Source organism: Gambusia affinis, linkage group LG04, assembly GCF_019740435.1.
Source record: "Gambusia affinis linkage group LG04, SWU_Gaff_1.0, whole genome shotgun sequence".
NCBI classification, from domain to species: domain Eukaryota; kingdom Metazoa; phylum Chordata; class Actinopteri; order Cyprinodontiformes; family Poeciliidae; genus Gambusia; species Gambusia affinis.
Window position 1 is genome coordinate 6,537,262 of NC_057871.1, and position 27,161 is coordinate 6,564,422.

The 27,161-nt window shown below is 38.6% G+C and overlaps 1 protein-coding gene across 1 annotated transcript; it reads right to left on the reverse strand.

Moving 5' to 3' along the window:
- Nucleotides 1-1,109: 1,109 nt before the first annotated feature.
- Nucleotides 1,110-11,112, reverse strand: dla (deltaA). Its single transcript, XM_044113572.1, has 11 exons — nt 10,692-11,112; nt 10,296-10,598; nt 10,009-10,069; nt 9,670-9,927; nt 8,286-8,346; nt 8,070-8,200; nt 6,282-6,451; nt 5,900-6,116; nt 3,920-4,700; nt 3,720-3,828; nt 1,110-2,824 (listed from the first exon to the last, which is right to left on the reverse strand). Exons 1-11 carry the CDS (start codon nt 10,758-10,760, stop codon nt 2,819-2,821), a joined length of 2,166 nt encoding a protein of 721 aa, XP_043969507.1. The 5' UTR covers nt 10,761-11,112; the 3' UTR covers nt 1,110-2,818.
- Between the last annotated feature and the right edge of the window lie 16,049 nt (nt 11,113-27,161).

Here is a 27,161-nt window from a genome sequence, read left to right on the forward strand (position 1 = left end):
TGATTTACAGTCACTCGCTTCCAGGGCCGCTGCTGCTTCCACTGAGCACTGGGCACCGAGGGGCTGGAGGATCAGGGGCCCAAAAAATAAAACTCATGAAAAATTATAAAATCTAATAAAAGTAACAATATATTTAATTTAAAAAATGTGTAAAGCATGTGAATAGATATATACTGAGCCCTTTAGTGGACTTTTTTTTTTGTTCCTTCATAATACGTTTGTGTTATTTTTTGTCTTTTTAAGGAGTATTAAGATATTTGCACTAAAACTAGACCAAAAAATACTTGGTAAGATTTTGTGGTTTTGCAGTGAACTCTGTAGGGAACTAAAACACTGCTAAAAACCACAAAATCTACTGTAGTATTTTTTGTCCAGCTTCTTGTGCAAATATTTTGATGCGCTTGACATAAAACAAAATTAACTCATGAGGAACCTTTAAGCAAGATATGAATATGTTTTCTGACAATAATTACTTAATATTGATAAAAAAACGACCAATTCCACTGGCAGATTATTTTACTAAAAACATGGGAAAAATATCTTGTTATAAATAAGATAATCTGCCAATGAAACAAGTACTTTTTCATCACTATTAAAGAATTATTGAATAAAAGTTAGCTGATGTAGCTTGCTGAAAAGTTAGTTGAAAGTTAGTTTTTGACTCTTTTCAAGTACAGTAGAAACTAAACAAAAATACTCGCAGTGAGTTAAATTACAATGGAAATGTTTCACTTTTTTGTTAAGTTGTTTGGGATTTTCTGATCTCTCCATTGAGCTTTCCAGCTGAATAAATAAAAGCCTAAATTTAAGCATCGAAGCATCCAGTTCAAGATACAGTTTGGAAAAAACAGGAAGTGTGTAAAACTACTCTCCATTGATCCAAATTTCAAAGGCATGATTTACCTGGTGTTGGTGGAAGTCGCACCAAGAGTGGTAAATCTGGTGTGAGGACATTGTTTTTTATGAATAGACCCCCTCGTTCGTCTCCACGGCGACAATTTCCAGAAAAAAGCCCACCATGGGGCGGCCAGGGGAAGACAGCAGATGTTCACACATGGACGCAGTGAGATGTCATGTTTAGCAATATTTATTGGAAAAATAGTCTTGGCTAATTCCTTCATTCACAACCAGTAAACTGTTACATTATTCATTTTAAATAACATTTTCTTAAAACAAAAGGAGCAAAAAAAAAACAAACAAACCCAAAACAAACATTCACATGAAGTGCCTTTGCAAATATCCTTTAAAAAAACTTAAATAATTATAACAAACATCACAAATATACATTAGAAAATAAAAATAACGAAAAGTTTTTAAATTAACATAAATTAAATCATAATTTTAAATCATAACACTTTCTTGGGTTTATTTTTACAAAAAGGACAATCTGTGTCAAAAGGAAATTTCTTCTTTTTCTTTTGTATTAAAAACAAAAACTTTTTGTTGTTTTTTGAAAGAATACTATATCATAAATGGTTTGGAGGGCTTAGGGTGAGAAAACGCACTTCAGTTAATACAGACATCAAGTATACATACAGTCTTCACTATGGTAGCGATGGGAGCACAGCCCATAAAGCGCCTTGTGAAGAGCAGGCCAGTATGGCCAAACATCCACCGTTTGATGCAGTTCCTGCGCTCAGCAGCAGCCTGTGGGGTGCAGAAAAGGCCCGGCTGCAAATGTTGCATGAAATAAAACTGCTCTATTGCAGGGGTGTCCAAAGCGCAGCCCCGGGGTCCGTTTGTGGCCTTTCGACTGATTTGGTGCGGCCCCCCAACTGCAATTCAAAAATGATACGAATTTGACCCGTAGATGCAGATGGAGACTTTTAATTTGTAACCACGGTGAAAATAATCACCACTTAATCTTACACAGGAAAATGTAAAGTGATTTTAGAGCAAAGTTTTAACAAATGATCAGCTTTTATTCTTTCTTAAACTTGGCTAGAAATAGCAAAACGTTTTGAAACAAAGTGAAAATAAATTTATTCAACTGAGCCCAAAAGAAACTGAAAACTAGATGACTTTCTTTTAATACAAATCTGCTGCACTGTATTTGGGCCAAATTAGGGGGGCAAAACGTAGTAAATTTCTGCCAAAAAGCACAGACATTTTTAGAGTAAAGTCTGAATTTTTCTAAAAAAAAAAAAAGGACACCTACTATAAATTTTTTTTTTTAGGTTAATAGTAGAAATTTTCTACAAAAAACCTCAAAAATATCTGAATTTCAAATGTTAAAAATTTTCTACATTTTTTTTTGTTTTTGGTAGAAATTTACTCCTTTTTTTATATTCAAAGGCCCTGATGCACCGTTGTAAAAATCCCTTCCAGGTTTTGGATCTATAATAAATATGAGGCTATTTTATTTGATTGAATTTAGGTTGAGTTGTTTGTTTTTATTGCTATTTTGAGTCTACAATTTTGGCCGACGTTGCAAAAAGTTTGGACACCCCTGCTTTATTGCCAATGCTTACAGTATATATAATCTCCAATGAAAGGCAGAATGGAAAGCTTACTGACAGTTTACGGTTTTACTAACAGTTTACGGTTTTACTGACAGTTTACGTTCAGCTGTAAAGCTCATTTACGTCACTTTTATTTTTTAAATTTTGTACCGTGCCAGTTCTTATCCCACAGGCCGCCGCTGCCTACACTTAGTTACCAGTAGAGAACCAGCTCACTCTGAATATCAGTTAAACGTCTCTGTATCAGCAGCAGTCTCAAGGCGGGACGTCGCCCCCTAGGGTTAGAGCAGCATCTGAAGGAGCATAAAAACTCTCCCATAGAGCAAATGAGCAACCGGCAGCCCATTGGTGGCTTCTTACACCTGGAAAAGTGGGAAAAGAAACAAAATGTGAACACTGCTATCTTATGAGTAACTTTTTAGCAAGATACAGGAGCTTGTTTTAAGTCAATAATTTGTTAATATTGATTAAAAAAACTACTTGACAGATTATTTCACTTATAATAAGACATTTTTCACATTGTAAGTGAAATATATGCCAATTGAACTTGTAATTTTTCATCAATATTAACTAATTATTGACTTAAAACAATCTGAAATATAGCTCTGGACGAAACTAAGAGCCCACTGCACTGAACCCCACTGATAATAATATTTTATTATTCCACCAAATATTGATTTCTGAACTCTTCCCGAAATAAAAACATTAGTATTGTTGTTTATAAATGAATATCAACTTGTTTTCTTTGCATTATTTCAGGCCAGAAAGCACAGCATCTTTTTCATTATTTTGGCCATTTCTCATTTTCTGCTAATAAATAATAAATATTTGTTCGTAACTTCAGAGGCATGTTGTCAGTAGTTCACAGAATAAAAGAACAAACTTCATTTTACTCAAACATAGAAAAAGTAAAAATCAGAGAAACTGGTCTTTTTAAGTGGTCTCTTAATTTGAAAGGTTGCTTCCCAGCCAGGATACTTAGATGGGCCCCATATGGGACAAATGAGAAGGTTTTGGCCCTACATCAATTTACCCAAAAAGAAAATCTAGACTTTAAATTTGCTCAGATATAAAATCTTTCTGGGTAAATTCATGTAGGGCCACCGCAGCAAAACCTCAGTTATCCCATATGGGGCCCACCCAGGTATCCTGGCCAGGATGTAACTTTCCAGCACTATATTTGAACTTGTTTTAAGTTAATAATTTTTTAATATTGATGAAAATGTACTATTTCCTGTGAGACATCGATAAACTCACCTCAGTTGCAATTATACATTCGTCTTTCTCCTCTGACATCACAAACACAGATTTGTACTTGGTGTCCGCACATGCAGACAGTTCTGGGGCTCTCTTTTCTGATGCATCGCTTTGAGAGGAAACAAAAACACAACGTTAGCGTTACTATTTTGGCTGCAGGGCGTCATTTTGCCTGCCAGCTTCCTGATTTGAATATTTACCATTTTAAACGTTTGCTGTGTTTCTCTTCAAACTCCAACGAGTCCAAGGATTGATACTTGTCCTCGCAGGCCGCCTCCAGCATGGCCTCCTTGGCCGCCTGCTCGTAGTTCACCTCCCGCACTAGGTTGTAGTCTGAAGGTGGATGTCGGCTTTTGCAGCTGCTCCTTCCTGGCGAAGAATCTTCATCCGGGTCGCCGCTGCTGAAGTCCATCTTTTTGTTGATGTTTTTGACGCCTGGCATCGGCATCACGCTGATAGCAAGGTCCCTGTCACCGCGGTGACAGTTGTTGGTGAGGTTATTTATTGTCTCTCCTTCGACCCCCGTCTCCGCCTGCACGCTATGCTGAGCTTTCGATCGGAAAAACCCAACCAGCACGGCGCAGCCGGCCAGCAGCAGGAGCACCATAGCCACGCCGGAGCCGATGGCCATCCAGGGGACTTCGGACCCTCGGATGGCGGCGTGCTCCGGAAGCAGGAACTGGCAGTTTCTGCCTCCGTAGCCGGGCACACACGCGCAGACGTAGCGGTTGTTTCTCTCGTGGCAGGTGGCACCGTTGTGGCAGGGGTTGTGCTCACAGCGACTGATGGGGGAGCTGCAGTTGCGGCCGGTGTATCCGGGTGGGCAGGTGCAGGTGTAGCCGGTGGGACCCTCCTGGCACGTCCCGCCATTTTGACAAGGATAGGCAGAGCAAACATCACCTGTCTGGTCGCAGTTCATACCAGCAAAACCCTCTGGGCATTGGCACAGGTAAGAGTTGACTAGATCCACACAGCGGGCGCCTGAAACAGAAACAAACTCTCATGTTACTGTTTGTTCTTCAAAGAGACGACAGCCTTAAGGACCTGCAGTAGCTGCATTTCCATTACAAATGTTTGTCGATATTCAGCTAATGTAAAAAAAACACAATTTCCCAATTGCGGTGTTCCCATTAAATCGCACGTTGATAAGGTTGTTTGTGTGATAAATCATTAAAAATCATGGCAGTAAATAGTTACATGAGATATAATCATAATTCACCCATGTTGCTCATCATCTATACTATATATATATATATATATATATATATATATATATATATATATATATATATATATATATAATATACTATAACTATATTCAATAGTAAATATGTTGAATAGTGAGTATCACTGGTCAAATTATTATGATTTGTGAATTCCAGTTGGCGGGGCCGCACAAAATCTCTCCAAGCGCCACAAATGGCCCCCGAGCCACACTTTGGACACCCCTAGCGTTTGCTTTGGGGAAATCACAGTTAGCTATGGATTCAACACAACTTTTTATAAATTGTGTGATGCTGAGAGAGCTCAGATGCACATTGTCCCCCATCATCTTACAACTACTTCCTGTCGTCGTCTTCATCGTTTCCGCCAGTAGTAACGGCCGGCTGTTGGTCATGTGACTTGTGTAATGCAAAAAGTGCATCTGTTGCAGTTTTGCAGAATACAAAGGTGAAGAAAAACTACATCCTATTAAAAAATGTCAGTTTTTCAAAATTGCCGTGTTTCCATTAAACAGATTTATTTTCGCAATTTCAAGGTTAATGAAAACACAGCTAGTGACCACATAATTTCACATATTGGATTTAGGAAGACAAATTTGCTTAATGGAAACACAAAAAATGTTTTAGAATTAGGCTGCTTTTCATAAAAAACTGCAATGAAAACACTTCTTATGCATCACACGTCATGTGATCAACAACAGGATGTTACTACTGCCAGAAAAGATGAAGAGGACAACAGGAAGTGGTTGGATGATAATGACACGGCATGTTTTTTAATGATTTATCGCGATTTATGTGACTTTAATTACATTTCTTATTCAATAAAAACACCACAATTGTAAAATTGTGTGTTGTTTCTCTTTTTACATTAGTGGAACCCCGGCAAAGTCTTGCAGACGTTTGTAAAGCAGAGCCTTGCAGCAGAACATAAACTCCTCGGGTCGCAGCGTCTCTCACCGTTGGAGCAGGGACTGGAGGTGCAGTGGTCAATCTTTTTCTCACAGTTGAATCCTGCGTATCCAGTGGGGCACTGGCAGAAATAGCCTCCATCAGGGTTGTCGGCGCAGCGGCCTCCGTTGGAGCAAGGCCCATCCGCACACGTCATGGCACTTAACTCGCAGTTGTTGCCATAGAAACCATGAGGGCAACTGCACTTATATGTGTTTTCTGAATCCTGAGTGGGGAGAATAATAATCACACCGGGTTGACGTCAAGATTTTTCTCGCTGCTGCATCTGCAGCTATACATCAGATATTTTTTTAGAAGCTTCTTTGGTTTCCTCTGAATAAGTGGAGCAGGTGCCAGGCTACATTTAGACGTTCATTTTTTCCACACTTACAGTGCAGCTTCCCCCGTTGCGGCAGGGGTTTCCAGCACATTCGTTGACCTTGATCTCACAGCTGGCCCCAGTGAAGCCGGGCCTGCAGGAACAGGTGTAGCTGCCCTGGCCGGTGTTGCTGCATGTGGCTCCATTCATGCACGGCTTGTGATGAGTGCAGTAGTTCAGATCTGGAAGGACGCAGCAGAACATGTGGATAAGGCTCAGTGCAACATATGGCTCAACCAATGTGTCAGAATGCCTTTTGTCTTCCACTACATTTCGCTAAATCGCTGCCTCTTATCTTCACACTTTGGTTGTTTTTCTTGTGTCAACCATGACAGTTATGGGTTTTATTTTGGTCGTACTATTGTGATAAAAGTGACAAAAATAACTATTTATTACTCTGTTTTTTTAGGTAACTGTAAGGCTGCTTCTACATGTCACAGCAATTATAGCCCCACAAACACAAATGATGCTCTTGAAAAACATTCCATTTGTATGTGTCTCTTTAGGACACGTACAAATGGTCCTAAGTGAAGAAGAAGATGACTTCTTCTTCATTTAGGTCATATAAAATGTCATATGAGATGTGTAATTTTCACTAAACTGCACATATGTGTTCAGATTTATTTATATTTATTGATACTCCCAATTAAAAACAGAGGAGAAAATAGTAAAACTAACAATTCAAGCATTACAGACAGGTTTTTCAACATAATTCATACTTATCATGATAACCTATTTGAGATGCAACGATGTGATATTAATATCTGTATCGGTTCCAATATTTTTTTTAAATCTAGATCAGGTGTCATTGGCAATGTGCAGATCTACTCAGTCTAGTTCTATACTAGCTTGGCAACACATTGTTTTTTTTTAATTTATCTTACATTATATTTACCATTCCAAATTGCACTTTCTGGACATTTTTACAGATTTTTTGTGGTTTATTTTACATGTTTGACTGAGGTAGTCGACCTACTGCTGTCAGTTTCAGTTTCTTTATTATTTATTTTACACTGCATTCCAAAAATGAACTAAAGCTTACTACATTCTGGTTTAATTTTTAGTGCAAATATGTTAGCATGCTTGAACTAAGATGAAAGTAACTTACAGGTAACCTTTCAAGAAGACATAAGAGCTTGTTTAGAGTCAACAATTCCTTCATATTGATGAAAAAGTACTGGATCCATTGACAGATTATAATAAGATATTTTTCCCATGTCATGAGTGAAACATTCTATCAATAAAACCAGTAGTTTTTCATCAATATTAAGTAATTTTTGACTCTAAACAAGCTTATATCTTGCTGAAAAGTTACTTACAAGTTAGTTTTGTGTCATTTTAAGTGTGCTAATATATTTGCACTAGAAACTTGACCAAGTTACTTTGACCAAGTCTTTGTGTTTTTGCAGTGTATTCTTTGTTCTTACAATCTTGTGATGCTATTGGAGCAATTAAGTATGCTGCACTGGTGCAGTTATCTAATAATTGTGTTAAAAAAAATTCAACGTTTAAAGTCAGTTGAACATTGTTTTTCTGTATAACATCGATACAAAACCTCAGATATCTGTATCAGTATCGGACATCAAAGCGGTGGATTGGTGCATCCCTAATCACAATAAATGATTAAACTGATTAGATTTTTAGGGAGGAATCAAATCATTTGTTGCAAACTCTGAATAAAGTTCAAACTTCTCCAGGTCTAAGAGTCCAAATCAATCCCAAAGTGCCAGAACCTCTAAAACCCAATAAGCAGCCCTCCTCTCTCATCACCGTGGCGCTCTCAGGAGACCCGGTCCTCACCTTGGTTACAGAAAAGCCCGCCCCAGCCCTCCTGACAGTTGCACTGCCAGGGCTGCTGGCAGGTCCCATGGAGGCAGCCCGGGTAGCGAATGCACTCGTCGCAGTAGCGCCCCTTGAATCCCACTCTGCACCTGTTGTCGTCCAATTAAGAGGGAGCACACCGATCAGTCCACTCGTGTTACTCTGCTGCTGTTTCAGTAATCAAAGGAGACTTACTTGCACTCGCCAGGTTTCTCGCAGAAGCCGTGCTCCTCGTCGCATCCCGGCAGACAGATCGCTGCGCAGCAAGAGAAAATGAAAGTCGCACTTAGAGGAATGTGTAAATGGAAACACAGGTTTCTCACTGATTTTCATTTTTGGAGATTTAAAAGCCAAACTTGTATCTAAAACCAAGCGATGAGTTGCCCCTACGCTGCAAAAACACAAAACCTTCCCAGGTTTTTGGTCTAGATTATAGTACAAACATCTTAACAGACTTTAAATAAGTCAAGACAAACTTACAAGTAACTTTTCAGTGAAATATGGGAGCTTGTTTTAAGTAAATAAATCATTAATGTTGATTTTAAAAAGTATTTTTACTATTTTTTTTAATCAAAATTATGTAATTATTTACTTAAAACAAGAACATTTAAATTGCAGAAAACTTATTTGTAAATTAGTTTTGTCTTATTTCAAGTGTACTAAGATATTTTGTTAGCAATTAGACCAAAATACTTGGTAGGATTTTGTGTTTTTTGCAGTGTAAACTGTTTCTTCAAACTTAGCGTCCTTAATCTCGTCCCTAAAACTTTTTGTTCAACATACTGCAGAGACAAAGAAAGAGTCTGTGTGAATGTGTGTGTACCCCAAAGTGCACACACTCTCACACAGACCCCAAAGCCACCCCACCACCCTCCCTTTTTTCTTCTCCTCCTTTGCTGCAGGTCAAAACTCTTTTATTCATTCTCCCTGCACACACACACACAGACACACACACACGCCAACACACTCACACACTCCCCTTAATGTCTCAGATTGGGGCAGATAAGAGTGGACAGCTGGCGAGTGTGTTGCCAGTGCTCGACAGCTGCCCCATTGTTTCCTCTCTGCCGGCAGCTGCCCACTTCAAACAATACCTCCCCCGCCTCAGCCAATCAGCGTCCGGCCCACTCCGGCAGCAGCCAATCGGAAGGCAGCATGTAAATTTATGGCACGCGTGAGATTATTCCAAAAAACTTTCCTTAGAATAAATCAAGTAGTCGTGTGTGTATGTGTGTGTGTGTGTAGGGAGAAGCGGGGGGGCGGGGGACGCGTGGTGTTTACCCACAAGATCCCTTCTAACGGCACTTAGACCCACTGACTACAAACCAGACATTTTTTTTTTTATATTTTGTAACACTAACATTTTGTTCTAAATCAAATATTGTCATTTTTTTGAATTTTAAAGTCAATTTTTGGCAATAAAGAAAACAATTTTGGCAAATTAGGAAGGTGATGTTCTTTTTTAAGTATCGTGTCAAAAACGTTACGATAACGTCCACGTCTGTATTAAAATCTTTTTAAAAGTCACATTTGATGCTTCCTCCACCTCATTCCAGTAATAAAAGTTTCTTAAACTCACGCTCCGTGCAGTATTGGCCCTTCCAGCCGGCGTCACACACGATCTCCCCCCGTTCTCCGCAGGTAAAGTGCCCAAAAGCGTCGTCTCTGGGCCGGCAGAACACCGAGCAGCCGTCCCCGTAGTAGTGCTCGTCGCACACAAAGCGGTACGAGTACTTTAGCTCGGTCCGGCCTGCGGTGTGCAGGTCCTGGGACCAGTCATCTCCCACCGTCAGATGCCTCTGGGTGGTCATTGTGCTGATGACGCGCTCTGGATTCTCTAAAAAAATAACATAATAAAAAAGGATGTAACAGAAAGCTGGTGAGTGCCTGAGCTGGAGAAGGAGGATTTGGTTCCTACCTGTGGAGAGGTCGTCTTTGGAGTCGGTGTGTAACGCTTCGATGATCAGGGAGAAGGTCCCCTGGGAACACAAATGGCTTGGTGAGACAGGTGGCCAGCGGCAGCGTGGTGAAAACACCAAGCAGCTAAAAACCCCAAGGCGACACTCTCTGCTCTGAAAGCTGCTGAAATTAAACACCCCTGCCCTCAACTTCATGCGCGCTCAGCCGTCGCGCTCACTTTTACGCACAGAGATTCAATTAAAATGGCGCGAATCGCATTGTTTTCGAGAGTGAATCGGAATTTACCGGCCACGTGAAGCCGAAGTTAATCCTGACCGGGTTGGTGAACGCGCTCTCCGGGATGACGTCAGGGACCTGGAAGGAGTTGGAGCCCAGGACGGGCGTCACGGCGCCGCCGTAAGTGCACGGCGGCTCCGGGGAGGCGTTGGGCTGGTAGTGCTTGAGGCAGATCCTGAAGAAAGTCTTACATTCGCACTGCTGCTGGAAGGAGGAGGTCAGGCCTCCTTTGCAGCAGTTCTTGTTCCCTTGCGCCCCCTTCTTGTTTAGAAACTCCTGCAGCTTCAGCTCAAAAACTCCCGAACAGAACCCCTGGGAAGGAAATAAGCTCGTTATCGTCACTCACTAGTGGATGGAGGGGATAAATCATGTGTTAATGTTGGAGATAAAGATTTGAAGACCAACCTGGCACAGCAACATGAACATGACGGTGAGAGTCAGCAGAATAACGCGCCCCATGTTTAATAAATACATAATAAATATGGAATAAATAAAGTAAAACGTATGGGGACTTGTTGGCTCCTGTTCAGTCCCCTTGAGGAAGATGCATTGAGCTCGCTTGTGTTGTCTCAGTCAACTGCTGTCGCTGCTCGCCCCGCTGCTGGGATTCATCTCCCGAGGAACCAAAGAGGATAAATCCCAAAACTGAACTTGAAGGGGGAAAAAACTGAACTTGTGGGAGTTTATAGCGCAGATAAAAAAAAGAAAAGGAAACAAAAACTCCTCCCCTGGTCCGATGTAAAGCGTAAATCCAGTGCGTAATGGTGATGATAGTTACTGGTCCATGCTTCCCTCAGCCTCCTTCCCAGTGTGTTTGGTCACCGTAAACTGCGCGTCTGTCTCCGGCCGAGGCCGCCTGCAGCCTGTTTTATACGGCCTGACACATGCTATGGTAATAACATGCAAATGGACCCCTCCTCCTCCTGCTCTTCTTGCCCGACCCTTACCTCCCACTGAGCAGTCTCTGGACTGAAAAGAAGTCCAAACCAGCTTCGAGATGTTTACTAAAGTAAAATCCTCCAAAGGTAAAAAAATAAATAAATAAAACTGATTTACGCGTTAAATAAATACACATCTGCGTAAAAAATAGGCGTCAACCTGCAGTTTTAACCTAAAAATCACTCATTAAATCTCTACTTTCAGTGTATATTTATATTTTAAGTTAACTAGAAAACGCTGTTCAATATAAACAGATTAAAATTCCGTTACAGAATCAGTAAATATTATATAAACACCACCTGTCTGCTTAATGACTCCCACTGTTTACATCTTCACTCTGCAGTATGAATTCCTGCTACACAGTTCAGAGGTTCAATAGGAATTTAAAATCAGGTTCAATTCAACTTTCAGGGATATTTGGGATAAAAGTCCCCCCTGTTCCCTCGATCTGTACCCCCCGCCCACCATGAAAAGACGACAGGGGGGTAAAAGTGGCTGCACACGTGGTGGATGGCACGTGGTCGCATTGATCCGCCCAGCTGTTACCTCGCTGCACAAGCTCCTTTGTTTGAAGAGCGCTGATTTCTAAAGTTTCCCATCACAAAAAAGGAAGGAAAACCGTTTCCTGATCAAACCTTGACTCAGTTAGGGGAAGCTAATTGTTTTTATCCCCCCTCCCTCTTTCTCCATCTCGGCTTCTTCTTCTTCTCTTTCCTTTTCTTCGGGATAAACAAGCTCTAAATTTTGCTAGTGGGAAGAATTTCACGCTTTGAAAAGGACTAAAGAAAGCATTCCTTGGCAGAGAGCTAAACGACTTGAGGGACGTTTTTTCTCCACTTCTGTTTTGCTCATAGTTTTTCACCAAAACCGACGTGCGCGCGCACTTGAGTCGCTCGCGCGGCCAACGTGAGGGCAGAGGTGGGCAGAGAACCCAAAATATTACTCAAGGAAGAGTAGTACTACTTCAATATATTTCTACTCAAGTAAAAGTAAAAAGTTACCCAGACATTACTCTAGTAAGAATAAAAAAGTATTTGGTTAAAAGTCTACTCAAGTACTCAAATTGTCAATCATTTAATATTTCAAAACTACATCATCAGACGGAACAAAATATAAAGTTAAGTGAAATTTTTGGTATTTTAAAAACCAAAATGACAATAATTCATAACAAGAGTAACAAGATCAGGTAAAATAAAAAATTCCAATCAGTTTCTTTCACCAATAAACTTAATAAAGTTTAACAAAACTGGAGCTGTGTCTCTGTGTCTGGTGAATTTTTGGCTAAAACGTGTTTATTTTTTATTCAGTGGGTAGAAAATCCTGAAATTTTACTCAAGAGTATAAATACTTAATGATAAAATTACTGGAGTAAAAGTAAAATGTACAGCTAAAGTACCTCTAACCCTTTTTCCAAAAGTTACTCAAGTGAATGTAAATAGTTACTGGCCAATTCTGCATTTACTCAATGAATACAGAATGAAAAACAAACATGTTTTAACCAAAAATCCACCAGACACAGACACACACCTGTGGATTTTGTTTCATAGGGTTTTTTTATTGAAAGAAACTGATTTTGAATTTTTTTTATTTTTGCCTGATTTTTTAAAAAAAATATTATTTATATGAATTATCACCATTTTAGTCCTTAAAATACCAAATTTTCCACTTAATTTTACTTTTTGGTCCATCTGATTGTGTAATTTTTAAACATTAAAAATGTTTGAGTACTTGAGTAAACCTTTTATTCAATACTTTTTTACTCTTCCTTGAGTAATTTCTTGGAGTGCTACTTTTTACATTTACTTGAATAAAAATATTCGCTACTCTAACTTGAGTAGAAATAAAAAGTATAGCGCAGTAAAAATACTCCTAAAAGTAATAAAAAAATAAATAAATAAAAAAAGTTACTTGAGTGAATGGAACTGAGTAAATGTAACTAGTTACTGCCCAGCTCTGCATGAGGGAGAAGTTTGGTCATTGTGTGTGCAGTTCGCTGCTCCCTCTGTCCTCAGCTGTATGGTAATTCAGGGAACACCTGCTCTCCCTCAGAAACAGCATCTCTGGGCTGCGCGCGCCGCCACCCCCAGCACCAGCGCGCGCTCACACGCTTTCATGTCACACCAAACAGAGGAACCTCCTTTATGCAGCTTTGTTCGTCTATCATCTTTAAATACTGAAGGGAAACTGCGGGGACAGAAGTTTAAGACCAAGCGTTTGTTAAGCTAAGTCGTGTTTGTGTCGTGAAAGTGACGTGGGCTCGCTCACATTCGCGCGTGGCTCCATAATAACACGCAGGAAGGTGGGGGGCTGGGGATTAATTAGGTCGTTCATTAGGTGGTTTTTCTGCTGTATAATGATTTCTGTCGCCAGGTTGCTTAGGTTGAATTTGCAGCAAGTCTACTGCAAATTCAAAACTACAAAAACACAAAATCTTACCTACTATTTTCAGTCTATTCTAGTGCAAATATCTTAGTAGAAATAAGACAAAAATAACTTATAATAAACTTTCCAGCAAGAAATGGGAGACACAGGAAATGTCTTGTTTGAAGTGAATGAATCTGGCAGTGGAGTAAATAATATTTCAGCAGTTTTAAGGAATGTTTCACTTAAAGTCCCGCCGTACTTAAAAGTTACTTGCCTTCTCTTCTCTCATTTCAAGCGTACTAATGTATTTGCACTAAAACTTAGATAGAAAATACTTGGCAAGATGTTGTGAACGAAATACATGAAACCCAAAGCAGCAAAAGTACACTGCAAAAACACAGAATCTTACCAAGTATTTTTGGTTTAGTTTTTAGGGCAAATATATTATTACATTTAAAATAAGACCAAATTAACTTACAAGTAGCTTTTTAGCAAAATATATGAGCTTGTTTGAAGAATATAATTTTATAATATTGATGAAAAAGTTCTAGGTTCACATGTAGATTATATAATTTATAATATGGGGAAAATGTCTTTTTATAAGTTAATAATCTACCAATGTACCTAGAACTTTTTCATCAAAATTAAGGAATTATTGGCTTAAAAGAAGCTCTTATGTCTTGCTGAAATGTAGGGCAGTTTTGTCTTATTGCAAGTGTACTAATATATTTGCTACTATTTCTTTAAAAACACCTGCTTTTTCGGAAGCTCTGTTTTCAGGAAGTCATCCCAACATGGCTCCTCAATTAACCTTGAACAACTTTTTATTTTTTTTACTGTTTCACTGAGAAGCTCAGCAGATGTGCAGCTCTACCAGGTGTTTGCTAATTGCTCCTGGCTAGTCTGAAGGAGCTGAGTGGGGGAATCACAGAAGTTAAGAAGCCTGGAAACTGGAAGCTCTGAGGAGGAGCTGCATCTCAAAGGCGGGGCTAGGTCCACCCAGGTGTTTTTCACAGCTCAGTGGTTGCCATGGAGATTTAACGGTTTCTCAAACATGCATGAAATAATCAAAGTAAGGTATTGTATTTACACTTAGAAACATGAAAGTCTTTATTATTATTATTATTATTATTATTATTATTATTATTATTATTATTATTATTAAGACGTTTTATTGTGAAATGTCTGTCTGAAATAAATTATCATCAATCAATCAAAAGCAACACTTCAGCTACGTTTTTATGAGGAAATAACATTATAATGTGATGTAAAACTAAAAAAAAGTTGATTTATATATATATATATCAGCCAGGTGTTGATAATTAAATGCACTCTATTGATTGGCTGATCATCACCTGTTGGTAATTTGCTGTTCTGGACCGTTCTGGTGAGCGTTAACACAAAGCCAAGATGGGAGGACATCAGCTGTGACCTCAGAGATGCAGATCATTCTTACCCTTCATCTAGGGAAGTTGGTTCATCCCAACGTCAGAACGTGAAAATTTCAGAAAAATTCCTAAACACCAGAGATTGCTGTGTTAGACTCTGTAGGTTTCAGTTAGCATACTGGGTGTCAAAGGTCACCACCTCAAATGCCTCACATGTCAGGCCAAGAGGTCGGACTATACGTTTCCTCAGGACCAGCTCCTGAAAAAGAGAAAAACTTCAAAGTTTTAAAAGAAACTTAAAAAAATCTATAACAGAGAATGAATTAATGGAATGGCTAAATCTATATTCGTAGTCTATTATCATTTATTTTTAATTATTTCTGTTTTTAATTTAGTTTTGTTTTTGGTTTGGTATTGCTGAAATTGTGCAGTAACAATTTATGTCCTTTTATATTGTTTAACTGTTTTAGTTTTTAGTTTTGTGTTTGAACAGATAAGTTCTCGACTAAACCAAAAAGTTTTATGTTTTTAATTTTCATCCATGTGTCAAATGTCCCCTACAGGAAACTGAAAATGGAACATCTTCTGACTTTCCTTGAATAATAGCTTTGTTCATGTCACTACACCATAATAATATAAATAATCACAGAATGAGCAACTAGAAATGGTCATGTTGAGCAACTTGGCAGTTCTCTGATGACGACTCTCCTTGCTCACTGCAAAGACACAAAATCTTACCAGATTTGGTCTGTAGACCAATTACTTCGCAATAAATTAGCAAATGCACTTGGGTCTACCTTTTACATAAATGTCAATATAAAATTGCACATCTAAACATCTTTAAAGAGCCTTGGTGAAAACGTGTTTATACATTTTTAACTCTGATTCACAAAAACGGATTGAAAATCAATCAATTCCTGCATTGATCGTTGAGATGTCAGACAGTTAACACAAAACACAATCAGATGACTTAATTATCCCGTGAAAACTACTCAAAAATAGTTGAAATAGTTTGGATGTATTTTTTCTCTCTTTCTGTCTTACAGAAAGTTTCTGTTTATGTCTTAGAAGGTATGAAAGAGATGGAAAGCCCATTTTTAACCTGTTTTGCCTTTGCGGTTTGTAATTTAAGGGAAAACGATATAAAACATCAGATATGTCACTAACGAGATATTAACATAGCCTACATGGAGAAACCTTACAAAAATCTCTTCTTATAGCAGTATTCAGTTATGCCGCATGAACTAACCAGTAAATATTGTATTGCGAGGAAACGCAAAAGGAAAAGAAATCCTCCATGTCCTCCAGGGGGCTCCATAAAAAATAGACCAATTAGTGTATTTGCTGATTTATTGCGAGGGAGCACAAAAATAATGCTAGGGTACGCAATATTTAAACATTTATTGCGAGCGAACGCAAATGAAAAACATGTCTTCATGTCCACTAGGGGGCTCCATACCAGGATTTAAAATGAAAACAAAATGGGGCTCGCTTTGTAGCCGTTATCAAACCGGAAGCCTCGGTTTTGCAAAAATGTTTTTTTTTTTCTTCTCTGAGCTCCGACTGTTTAATTAACCAGGGTGCTACAGTATGGTCCTCCGGTAGTTTAACTCCTGCCAGTAGCTGCGAGTAACAAAAAAAGAAAAAGAAAAAAAAGGTGACTCGGGGTCTGGCTATTCAACCATTCTCTCTGCGCTTTAATTTCCATTGATTGAGAATGCCTGGAGGGGGAGAGGCTGCAGAGGGGAGTCTTCACTGAAGGACCACGACACGCCTTCAGACGCGGACAGACCCTTACAAGCCATCTGCCACTAAACCACTAACTCCCCCCGCTGCCCACCCCATATGCGCGACGTTTATTTTCGTGTCTCCCTCCCTCCTTTCGGACCGAAGCGCACGTCTCTATGCGGCCCTGTCCACCGTCTACACTAAACTGGAAGCATGTTTAAGGACCTGTAACGGTATGGGCCCTTCGGGGCCATATGGTGAGGGGCAAGCAGGAAGATTTTTTTCCCTACTCCCTTAGGAGAAGACACCACATGGTCACTCGTGGGAACGTAAACACAGCGCGCATCACACGATATTGATCATAAGAGGCGTTGATTGGGGAAGAGGAGGGTGAGAGTGCCAAACTGTGGTCATCAATTGACTTTTTTTTTACCCAATATTGATGCTGTTTTCTTGCCTCCTCCCACAGAATAAAGCGCACCCACCATGATGCCATCGGCAGAGCTGAGAGTACCCCAAAAATTGTACTCAAGTAAAAGTAAAAAACAGCCTAGAAATTACTCAAGAGTAAAAAAATATTGCATAAAAAAACCCCCGTAGGTGTGTGTCTGTGGTGAGTTATTCATTATCTTTCATTCAATGGGTAAAAAATCCAGAACTTTTACTCACGTAAAAGTAACAATACTTTGTAATATAATTACTGAAGTAAAAGTAAAAAGCACAACATGGTAAAAAAAATACCCTAAAAGTATTTTTTAAAAAAAGTTACACAAGTGAATGTAATTGGGTAAAAAAAGAGACTCAAGTTTTGAAAAAATTTACTTTTAGGAGTATTTTTACTATACTGTATTTTTTACTTTTGCTTGAGTAATTTTATTACAAAGTATTGTATTTCTACTCTTGAGTAAAATTTCTGGATTTTCGACCCACTGAATGAAAAACAAATATGTTTTAACCAAAAATTCACCAGACACAGACCTGCAATTTTTGTTAAAGTTTTACGAGTTTTTTATTGAAAGAAACTGATTTGGAAACTTTTCTTTTGCCTGATTTTGTTGTCTTTTGTTATTTATATAACTTATTGTCATTTTTGGCCTTAAATATCAACATTTCCACTTTATCATTTGTTCCATCTGATGATGTAATGTTTAAATATTAAATGATTGATAATTTGATCAGGTACTTAAGTAGACTTACGGAATACTTTTTTGCTCTTACTTGAGTAATTTCTAGGACGGCTACTTTTTTCTTTCACTTTAGTAGTGAAAGTGAAAGTTGTGCTACTCTTACAATTTTTGCACACTCTGCCCACCTCTGAGTAAATGTAACTACTCAACTCTGGCCTCCGGTGGAGGGAGTACAAAAGCTTCCGGCTGAGAATTGGGATGGAGAGGCGCCAATTTGCGTCCGTAAAAGCAAGATGTAAAACTCATAACTTGCACAACATAACAGTTCCAAAGGACCAGATCAGAACTACTACAGCGCGTTGCTTGGCGTGTTTTATCAGCTGAAAACGAAATCAACTGCTTCTTTTGTGTCCAGATCAGATTACTGCGGCCAGCTGCTGCAGGAGCAGGGGCCACGGGCCAGACCCGCATTTCCCCCTGGGCTCTTCGGGGTTCCGCTGGGGCTCCACGCGCCTTCCCACGACTCCTCACAGCCTCCCAGTGCGGACCGCCGCCTCATTTGCATACGTTGCTGCTACTGGAGACATGACGTGCATTAAATTTCTGTAAAGAGTGCCCCTGTAATTACGTTGGTGGGCCAGAGACGCCCTTTGCAGTGATGTGTGTGTGTGCGTGTGTGTGTATGGGGGTGGGTTGTGTGTACACGGACAAGCGTGCGCAGAGGCACACTGGGGTCCGCAGGGAGTGGCAAACAGTGAGCTGTGAGTCGCGTGCCAGTGTTTATGAAAACACATCTGCCGCGCGAGGGGGTGACGCACTAGACACGTGGGTCCCTATAGAAAAATCGATAATTCAACAACTGATAATGTGCACAACAAGTTTACCCACAGCAAATATTCCTGTTAGCGCAACGATATGCCTACTGTTGTGGTAAATAGACAGAGGGTAAAATAAACACAACTCATATAGTCTGATTAAAATAATAATGCTAAATCATTTCCATTCATATAGTGAACTAGAAAAACACGAGTTTCAAAGAAAACTGACAACACAGAAAACAAAGATGCATTAAAAATGTTTCCTTCTATGCATGAGTTTATGTACAAAAAATAAAAACAGGATACCATAATTATTCAAGGAGTTATGTTTTCATATTCATGCTTTTATTAGAAGGAACCAGTAAAGCGCCGCATAAACTTACCAATGTGCTTTCAGATTGTAGCGGTTAATTAGGCAAATAAATAAGTGAATAAACACAAGTGAAAGAAAACTATACTTTGGTATCCCCTTTGTCATAAATACTGTTTTAACCTAACAGGAAGTAATCTGGGTAACGGCTCGATGCTAATGGTTCATGGCTAACGGCTAAGCGTCAAATAAACACAACTCAGTATGATTAAAATAACAGTGCTAAATATATAATCATTTCTATTTCTTAAGTATTAATCCCTTTTGTCAGAAATGACGTTTTAACCCGATTGATGTATTTTCTGGAAAGTAATCTGGCTAACGGCTTAAGGCTAACAACTAAGTTAGCTTTAACGCTAAATCACAATCATCATGCTAGCAACAAAAACTGACATTTTAAAGGTTACAGGCATAAAATGGCAGTCAAATACCAGCATCAGAAGCTATAAGTAACACCAATACATTCACAGCACACAAGCATTAATACGACTCACATTGTCAATTAATTAACATTATTCATTTAATTATTAGCATACCAAGTGATCAATTTGCTACTTTCATGACAGAAAGTATTTTCATGGATCAAGGCGTTATTTGTAATTTCAGCTCATACTAAAATCATGATGTGGAGCAGAATTAGTTACTCTGGTCCAAGTGTAAGTCTTTTATTTTTACCGGAAGCTTATTGTAGCTAGTCCTAGAGGAAAACATAAGGACTCTGAGTAACCACTGTTGCAGTTTTCTCTCCCCTCATGCATGAAGCTGTTACAAACTAAAGAACTCCTTCAGTGACAGACTGCTATATCCTTGGTGCACAAAGGACTTTATAACCATCAGTGCTCCCAAAGGAGTCAATAAATGTTTACATTCCTACTGTTATTTGCAGTTTTTCTCCTTTCAGATAACATCCCTACTGTTATTTGTACATCTGAATTGTTTGCACAGTTTTTACTTCTTGTAAATAGTCCGTTGGTGTTTTTTATGTACATATTTATACATGCATGTCTTGTACATTTCTCTTTAATTACCTCACTCAGCTGCATAGTATTCTATTTTTAATAACTGCACAACGCTATTTTTTCTGTGAGGTCTTGTGTTTTATTTTTGTTTACATTTGTATAAATAAGCATGCTCCCACTGACGTTAAAGGGTATTTCTGTTTCTATATTACTATATTTCTATATTATTATATTTTTGGATTCTTAGGAATTTTTTTTTTTGCATTGTGTCACATTACAGCCACAAGGCTTGCTGTTTTGTTTTTTTGCTGGTTTTTTTTCTCTTTTTGGAAATTTATATAATAGACCAACAGTAAGTATCTTACATTCAGCAAATCTCAGCTGAGTTTTCTGTGTTAATGCTGGCATCATTAAGGTCCAATTGACACAAAGTCACACCATTAAAGAACTTTGCTTGTTGCTGAGAACTTGCTTGTTGATGACTTCTTATTCCTGGTGCATCTTACGGTTGGCTCATATGAAACTCGTGTATAGATTCATTTAACACAATGTGATTTATTTCAAGAGTTTATTCCTGTGGATTATGTGTTTTTCAACTTTTTGAAGGTGCTATGACTCTTCAAATCATTACTGACTGAATCCTGAGCTTCTCAACTTGTCCTCCGGACTTTGAGACTTCTCCTTACGATTAATTTGGCACATTCTACAGATTTTTCCTTTAACCATTCAAGCCTTTTTATGCTGTAATAGAAACACATTAAAAGATGCAAGTAAACAAATAATTCAGTTCCTTCTGTGAATGAGGAAATAAACATTTTATTGACTGAAATGCAGTAACATAGCATTCCTGTAGTGAATTTGTAGCAGGTGAAACTAAATCTATGTAATTTGAGATGTTTTGGGTAAAACCTATTTTCAGACAAATGTTTTTACATTTTGTACAGTTTTGGCCAGTTGCTGCTCTGACTGCATTGTTCTTTCTGCAGCTGGTCTTTTTTGAGCCTGTAGAAAGTTAACAATTAATCGATTACAAAGTAAGTTAACGATTAATCAATTACTTCATCAGTTAAAGATTTTTCTATAATCAATTAATCAGGATTAATTGTTTCAGTCATAATTTTATTTATATTTTCTTATAGAAAATGAAACCCAAACAAAGATTTATCTGAAAATGAAATGCCATCTTGGACCAATAAAATGCTGTTTTATTACAGATTACATATGAGATCTAGATCACAACAGGGTTTACCTGGTTAAATACAGAAAAATAAAATAATAAAAGTAAATAATATACTTTTAGGTTATGGCCAGAGCTTTCACACACACGTTAACTCACTCTTGAAACAGAACCAACATTAGAAGTGAAAAACCGGCTCAGTGGTCCAAAATGCAAGCTGAAAGCACATTTTGCATTTTATTTGGAAAGCAAATTGATAGAATAATCAATTACTAAAATAATAGATTTTTTAAAATTGTTTTTAAAACATTTATTCACTAATCAGTATATACAATTAGTATATACAACAAACATTACAGACTAACAAAAAGTAAAAAGGGTTTTAATCTACAAAGTAAATAACCGAATGAATAACAGAATGAATAAATTAAATAACCAACCAACAAACAAGTCGGTACATTAAAATGGATACCTTTAAAACAAAGACAAAACACAGAACATAGGTGCCACAACAAAAACCAACAAAATATACTTTTTTCTTGTAAACTTGGCGGTTATTTTCTAAATTAAATGATTATTTTCCTATTCTCTATTGCTGGATTAATCTAGAGTCACAGATATTACATAGAGATGGAAAGGAGAGGGAGAGAAAGACAGTAAATAAATAGATACATAAATAAGTAAAAGTATATGCCAGAACAAAGAATAAATAATTAAATGAAGGATAACAAAAAATTTGTTACTATTAGATTGAATGAACAGAAATCAACGTGTGAAAAACATCACCCTGTGACTTTTTGAAATTATATACTCAAATAAATAAGCTCTTTAATTGGATTCTAATTTATTTAGATCCCTATGTATCTTAAACACTTTATTATTTTTTTCATTGCTGATTAATTATTAAAAGACCACAGTAAATGGAAGAAGTCCTTCTTCTCCTCCCCTCCCCTGCCCCTAACTCTTCCTCTGTATCTCTCCAGCCTTGAGCATCTGCCCAGAAATGAACAGATGCAGACACCTGCGTTGTGGGCCCACATATGCACTCACATCACCCCCTCCCCAAACCTCCTTTCAACCTTCTATGGGACCCAGAGTGGATCACAATGGGGAGCGATCAACGATCCAGTAACCAAATACTGCCTATCCCCTCAGGACACTCGCTCTGTTAGAGGCTTTGTCACCAGTTATGTCAATGCGGCCACACCAAACAATCTGCTGTATGACTGCTCATTTGAGATATAACATAATTCAGAAGGTTGGAGGAGGAGGCAGGGGGCTGAGGTGCAAAAAGGGCACTTCAGGACTTCAGTTCAGGACCAGTGAGCTCAGTTTGAAGTGGTGGGATTTCTCCAGACCAGTGAGCTCAGGTTTTCTTTAGAGTGAGTCAGGCCAGAGGTCCAGATTATACAAGCAATTAATCAACTTACTATTAATTGTCGATTAATGATTTATTATTAAAACAAATTTTCGAGATCGATTACCTATTAACTACTGCTTGGACTCAAACTCAAGGCCCGGGGGCCAAATCTGGCCTGCTGTAGCTTTTTATGTGGCCCTCCAGACTCCAAATTACATCAACAAGTCCCTCACGTTTTTTTTTTTTTTTTACAAATATGCAAAATTCACACAAAATCAACAGATCCTCACATTTTTTCTGATTTTACTGACATTTCTTCTCAAGATTGACCAAAATCATTTAGTTTAACCTTTCTTGATGTCAAGTTGTATCTGTGACTGATACAGCAATTAATAAAAAGTCAGATTTAACGTCATACATTAACACAAATATTGTAAAAATTTCTGACAAATACTTCTATATTCATATTTCTATATTCATATTTTTTATTTCTAGATTATTCTGTGATAGAAACACAAAAACAACCAAAGCCCTCGTTGGACTGATCAGTGTGAAAAGATGTTCAATATAATTTCTCTTTAAGAAGCACTTATTGAATGCTGAAACAGCTATTTATAAATATTTTAACGATTTAATTTTATCAATATATTCTGGAACAATCGGCCCTTTAAGAACAATAAGCTTTTTGGTACGGCCCAAATAAAAAAAGAGTTCCACACCTGCGGCTCATACCTTCTTCCGATGTTGTAGTTTGGCCGCCATCCAACAGAGGGCGCCGCTGGTCATCCTGAAGCGGAGTCAGAAACAAACATGGCGGCAGTGCCAAAACAGGTTAGAGACCTAACAGTTGCAAAGTGCACTATCCGGTTCTAGATTGAAATATGAACACTCGACAAGCTTTTTAACGTTTCGCCGTAGCGCTCATTCAGCCATGTTGTATGACGGAGTTGCGTTAAGGGCTACGAAGACGAACACAAAGTAAAATTGTAACATGATGGGAAAAAAAATATGGCGCCAATGGTTTATTTTGATAGGGGTCCTAAGTTAAAGCACATCATGGCAAAAATTTAAAACATTCTTTGTGTGTGAAGGTGCCCCTGGGGAATTAAGTATTTCACATATTTTATTTTTTTCATCTTTTATTTCTATATTTAGCAAACTAAGAGGTTCCTAAGTTTATAAAACAAAACACAGTTTTCAGTTTCCTACAATAAATGCAGCTGACACAAAATAATGCTAACATATAATGTTTGTTTTTTAATTCAGCATGAGAAATGTACCCATGAAAAGACCCTCTTCTCTTGGTACTTAGAGTAAACTCAGGTTTTTAAGAAAAATAATTGTTAGTTAATCAAAATGATCAATCAACTTTAGTCAGAGGTGGATAGAGTACACAAAAATTGTGCTCAAGTAAGACTACATATTTTTACTCAAAAAAAAGTAAAAAGTAGCCGTCCAAATTATTCTAGTAAGGGTAAAAAAGTATTTGGTAAAACATCTACTCAAGTACATCATAATATTTAAAAATCACATAATCAGACAGACCAAAATATGAAGCGAAGTGGAAATGTTGGTATTTTAAGGACTAAAATGACAACAATTGATATAAATAACAAAAAATAAAATCAGGCAAGTCAGTTTCTTTCTAAATGAAACTTATGAAACTTTAACAAAAACTGCCGGTGTGTCTCTGTGTCTGGTGAATTTTTGGTTAAAACATGTTTGTTTTTCATTCACTGGGTAGAAAATCCAGAAATTTTACTCAAGAAAGACTAGAAATACTTCGAAATAAAGTAAAAGTGAAAAGTGCAGCGTAGTAAAAATACTCCTAAAAGTAGATCTTTTTCAAAAAAGTTATTTTAATTGAGTAAATGTAAGTAGTTACTTCCCGACTTTGACTTTAGCTTAACTCAGTCAGTAATTGGCATCTCTAGTTCTTGTTTTGGATGTTGCTGCGGCGGCAGATGTTGGCCGAGGTAACAGGACGAAAAACAGGCTTGTTGGAGCAAGACTAGGTTACACATAAAAAGCCTTGTTTTGTTTAAAAAAACAAAAACAAAACAAAAAAAAAACTGGTCCAGCAGCCCACCGGTGCAGCAGCGGCGCATAATGGTGCTATAATACCCCTGTGTCCCTATCTCTCAGCTGCTGCTGGACGACAGCGGATCCGCATGCACCTGTTGTGTCCCCCTCCTGTGTCTGGCATGAGTTAGCCTGCTACACCTTAGGAATGCTCCCATCTACAGGCCCGCCTCCCCATCCCAGGAGAGAGCTTTGTCACAGTTGGATGAGGAGAGTGTAAGTGGAGGCGCTGGGCCGGGAGCACGGGAACCGGTGGAAAAGGAGGGGAGCAGAGGCTGCAAAGCCAGTGTCCCTCTCTTGTCCGGAGAGGCCTGTCCTAAATCACTGGCCCCAGGGGGAAGGCTGTCCATTGTGATGAGATGGCCCCTGCAAGCTGGGCTGCCAGCTGCCGCTGCTGCAGTGTCATGCCCCACCCCATCCTCCCGTAAACACACGCACACTTCACCCTTACATCCTCTCCATCTTCAGCGGCATGACAATGCTTTTTGTGGCCTTGGCCGCAGGTCGGCGGACAGAATTAAAAAGAATTTGGAGGAGGCTCTCGAGAAAGGCCAACATGTTTTCTGAGCCCACAATAATGATGACAAACTGAAGGCAGAGTTACAGTGCATGACATTTTAACCCAGAGACCGAAACAGACCAGCAACAGACCGAATCAAGATCCTCATCTGAGCCTCATTTCACCCAGATGTGTCAAAACGTCTCACATTCTCTACTTGGAAGTACAGATACTTATAAAAAGTACTCCAGTAAAAGCAAAAGTACAAGTTTACGGAAGATGATCAGAGCCACTGCAAAAAAGTAATTCAGACTTTAATCTCACAACTCTGAGATTAAAGTCTGAATTATTATTTTTTTCAGGAGTCCTAATCATATTTTGTACAGGTTGGACTGTTTTGCTCGAGTTAAAGTATAAAAAACCAAGATTTGAAATGTACTAAAGCACAAAAGCGTAAAAAGTAATTTTAATTTTCAAGGACATAAAATCAGTTCAGATAATTTAAAAATACTTAAAAAGTTCTAATCACATTATTTTTTATTTTTGTTCACAACATGCTCTGTGTTGGTTCAGATATAACAACACCTTCTAGTTTTCAAACCGAATCTCAATCAGGATTATGTTGGATAAAACATTGGCACATTCGTCAAGAATTGTACTTTGAGAAACAACATGTAACATTTTTAAAAATAAGGCTGCAGATGGGGAATGTCTGCATCTCCGAATGCATTTCTCTGTTGTTTGCGATGTTACTGAAGATAAAATATAAGAAGTAACAAATAAAGGTTTTGCTCTTAAAATGTAGGAAGTACAAGTAAAAAGTTGTCAGAAAGATAAATACTCAAGTTAAGTACAGATATCTGAAAAATCAACTTAAGTGCATTTACAAAGTACTTTTAATTTTTTACTTTTAAACTGTATTTCACTTTGTAGGCGACATTTAAAAGGGAAATGCTCAACTGAAAGTTTTATGGTCTCTGAGAAAGTTCCGGAAAACATTTTAAATAACCAAAATAGAAGAAGAAAACAACAGAAACAACAAATAAAATGAACTATAAGGTCTTTGTAAACAGAATTTAGCTAGTTGACACCAATACATCATTTTGAAGACTTTTATCATCCAGTTTTTAGGGTTAGGGTTGATAGAGACAAACGATGAGTCGTGCAAATGGAAATGATTAAGAAATTAATTGATTAATGGCTTATGGCAACAGGCCTAGATGGAACGCCATCACCAGTGGGAAATGGTCTCTTAGTTTGTTTGCAGGGTTTAGTACAAATTATTTCTGGGTTTATTTGTCCTGAACAAGTATTTAATAAAGTGACACAGCTCCAGGCTTTAAAAAAACAAAAACAAAACCTTCTCCCCCCACTACAGGGCCCGGCGTCCCGGCTCCGTAGGAGGATTTTCCCATCCATAGCTGAGGAAGGCGTGCTCCATTGTGCAGCTTCTAATAATGATTGTAATGATAGCTTGTCCATCTTTGATAAGAAACAGCACGCCCCTCATTAAAGGGCCCGGGGCACCGGTTCTCATGGCTTCTGGCCCATTCCAGGAGTTGGACAGCAGGCGAGGGGAGGCGAGACGACACCCGTGGCACACGCCTGTTGACCGAGCCACAAAGCAAAAGCGTGTGATACTCCCCCTCCCGGCGTTCCCTATTGTCCTCCCAGCGACAAAAACTCACGCTCCTTTTCCATCCATCCGCCATCGGTTTCACCAATCAGCTGATTCTCCTCAAACCCACCCTGTCTTAAACACACTTATTTGGGTGTAGATTTGGGGGGTTGGGGCTCTAATTCACCGATTCACATGCAGACAGTATCTCTTGGAGGTGCTGGTGGAGGAGGGTGTGGCAGCTGGGTGGGGTTTTTAGGGATGCTGGATGGTGTTGATGGTTGCAGGATGGAGGAGGAGGAAGGGCTGCTGGGGTCAGGCCTGTGTGTCCTGGGAAAGTTGGGTTCTCCATTTAAACCGGCACATGTTGTGGCCTTCTGGTGGTTGTATGAATGTGCACGGTGACAGATGGCCCCGGCCCATAACTATAGAGTCTGAGAGCCCCT

Excerpts from the sequence above, each read along its gene's own strand:
- dla (XM_044113572.1), bottom strand. The coding sequence starts at position 10,760 with ATGTATTTATTAAACATGGGGCGCGTTATTCTGCTGACTCTCACCGTC. Across the intron at positions 8,347-9,669 it reads GGGCCAATACTGCACGGAGC|CGATCTGTCTGCCGGGATGC; the intron begins GTGAGTTTAAGA and ends CTTGCTGCGCAG. Across the intron at positions 8,201-8,285 it reads GAGAAACCTGGCGAGTGCAA|GTGCAGAGTGGGATTCAAGG; the intron begins GTAAGTCTCCTT and ends GGACGACAACAG.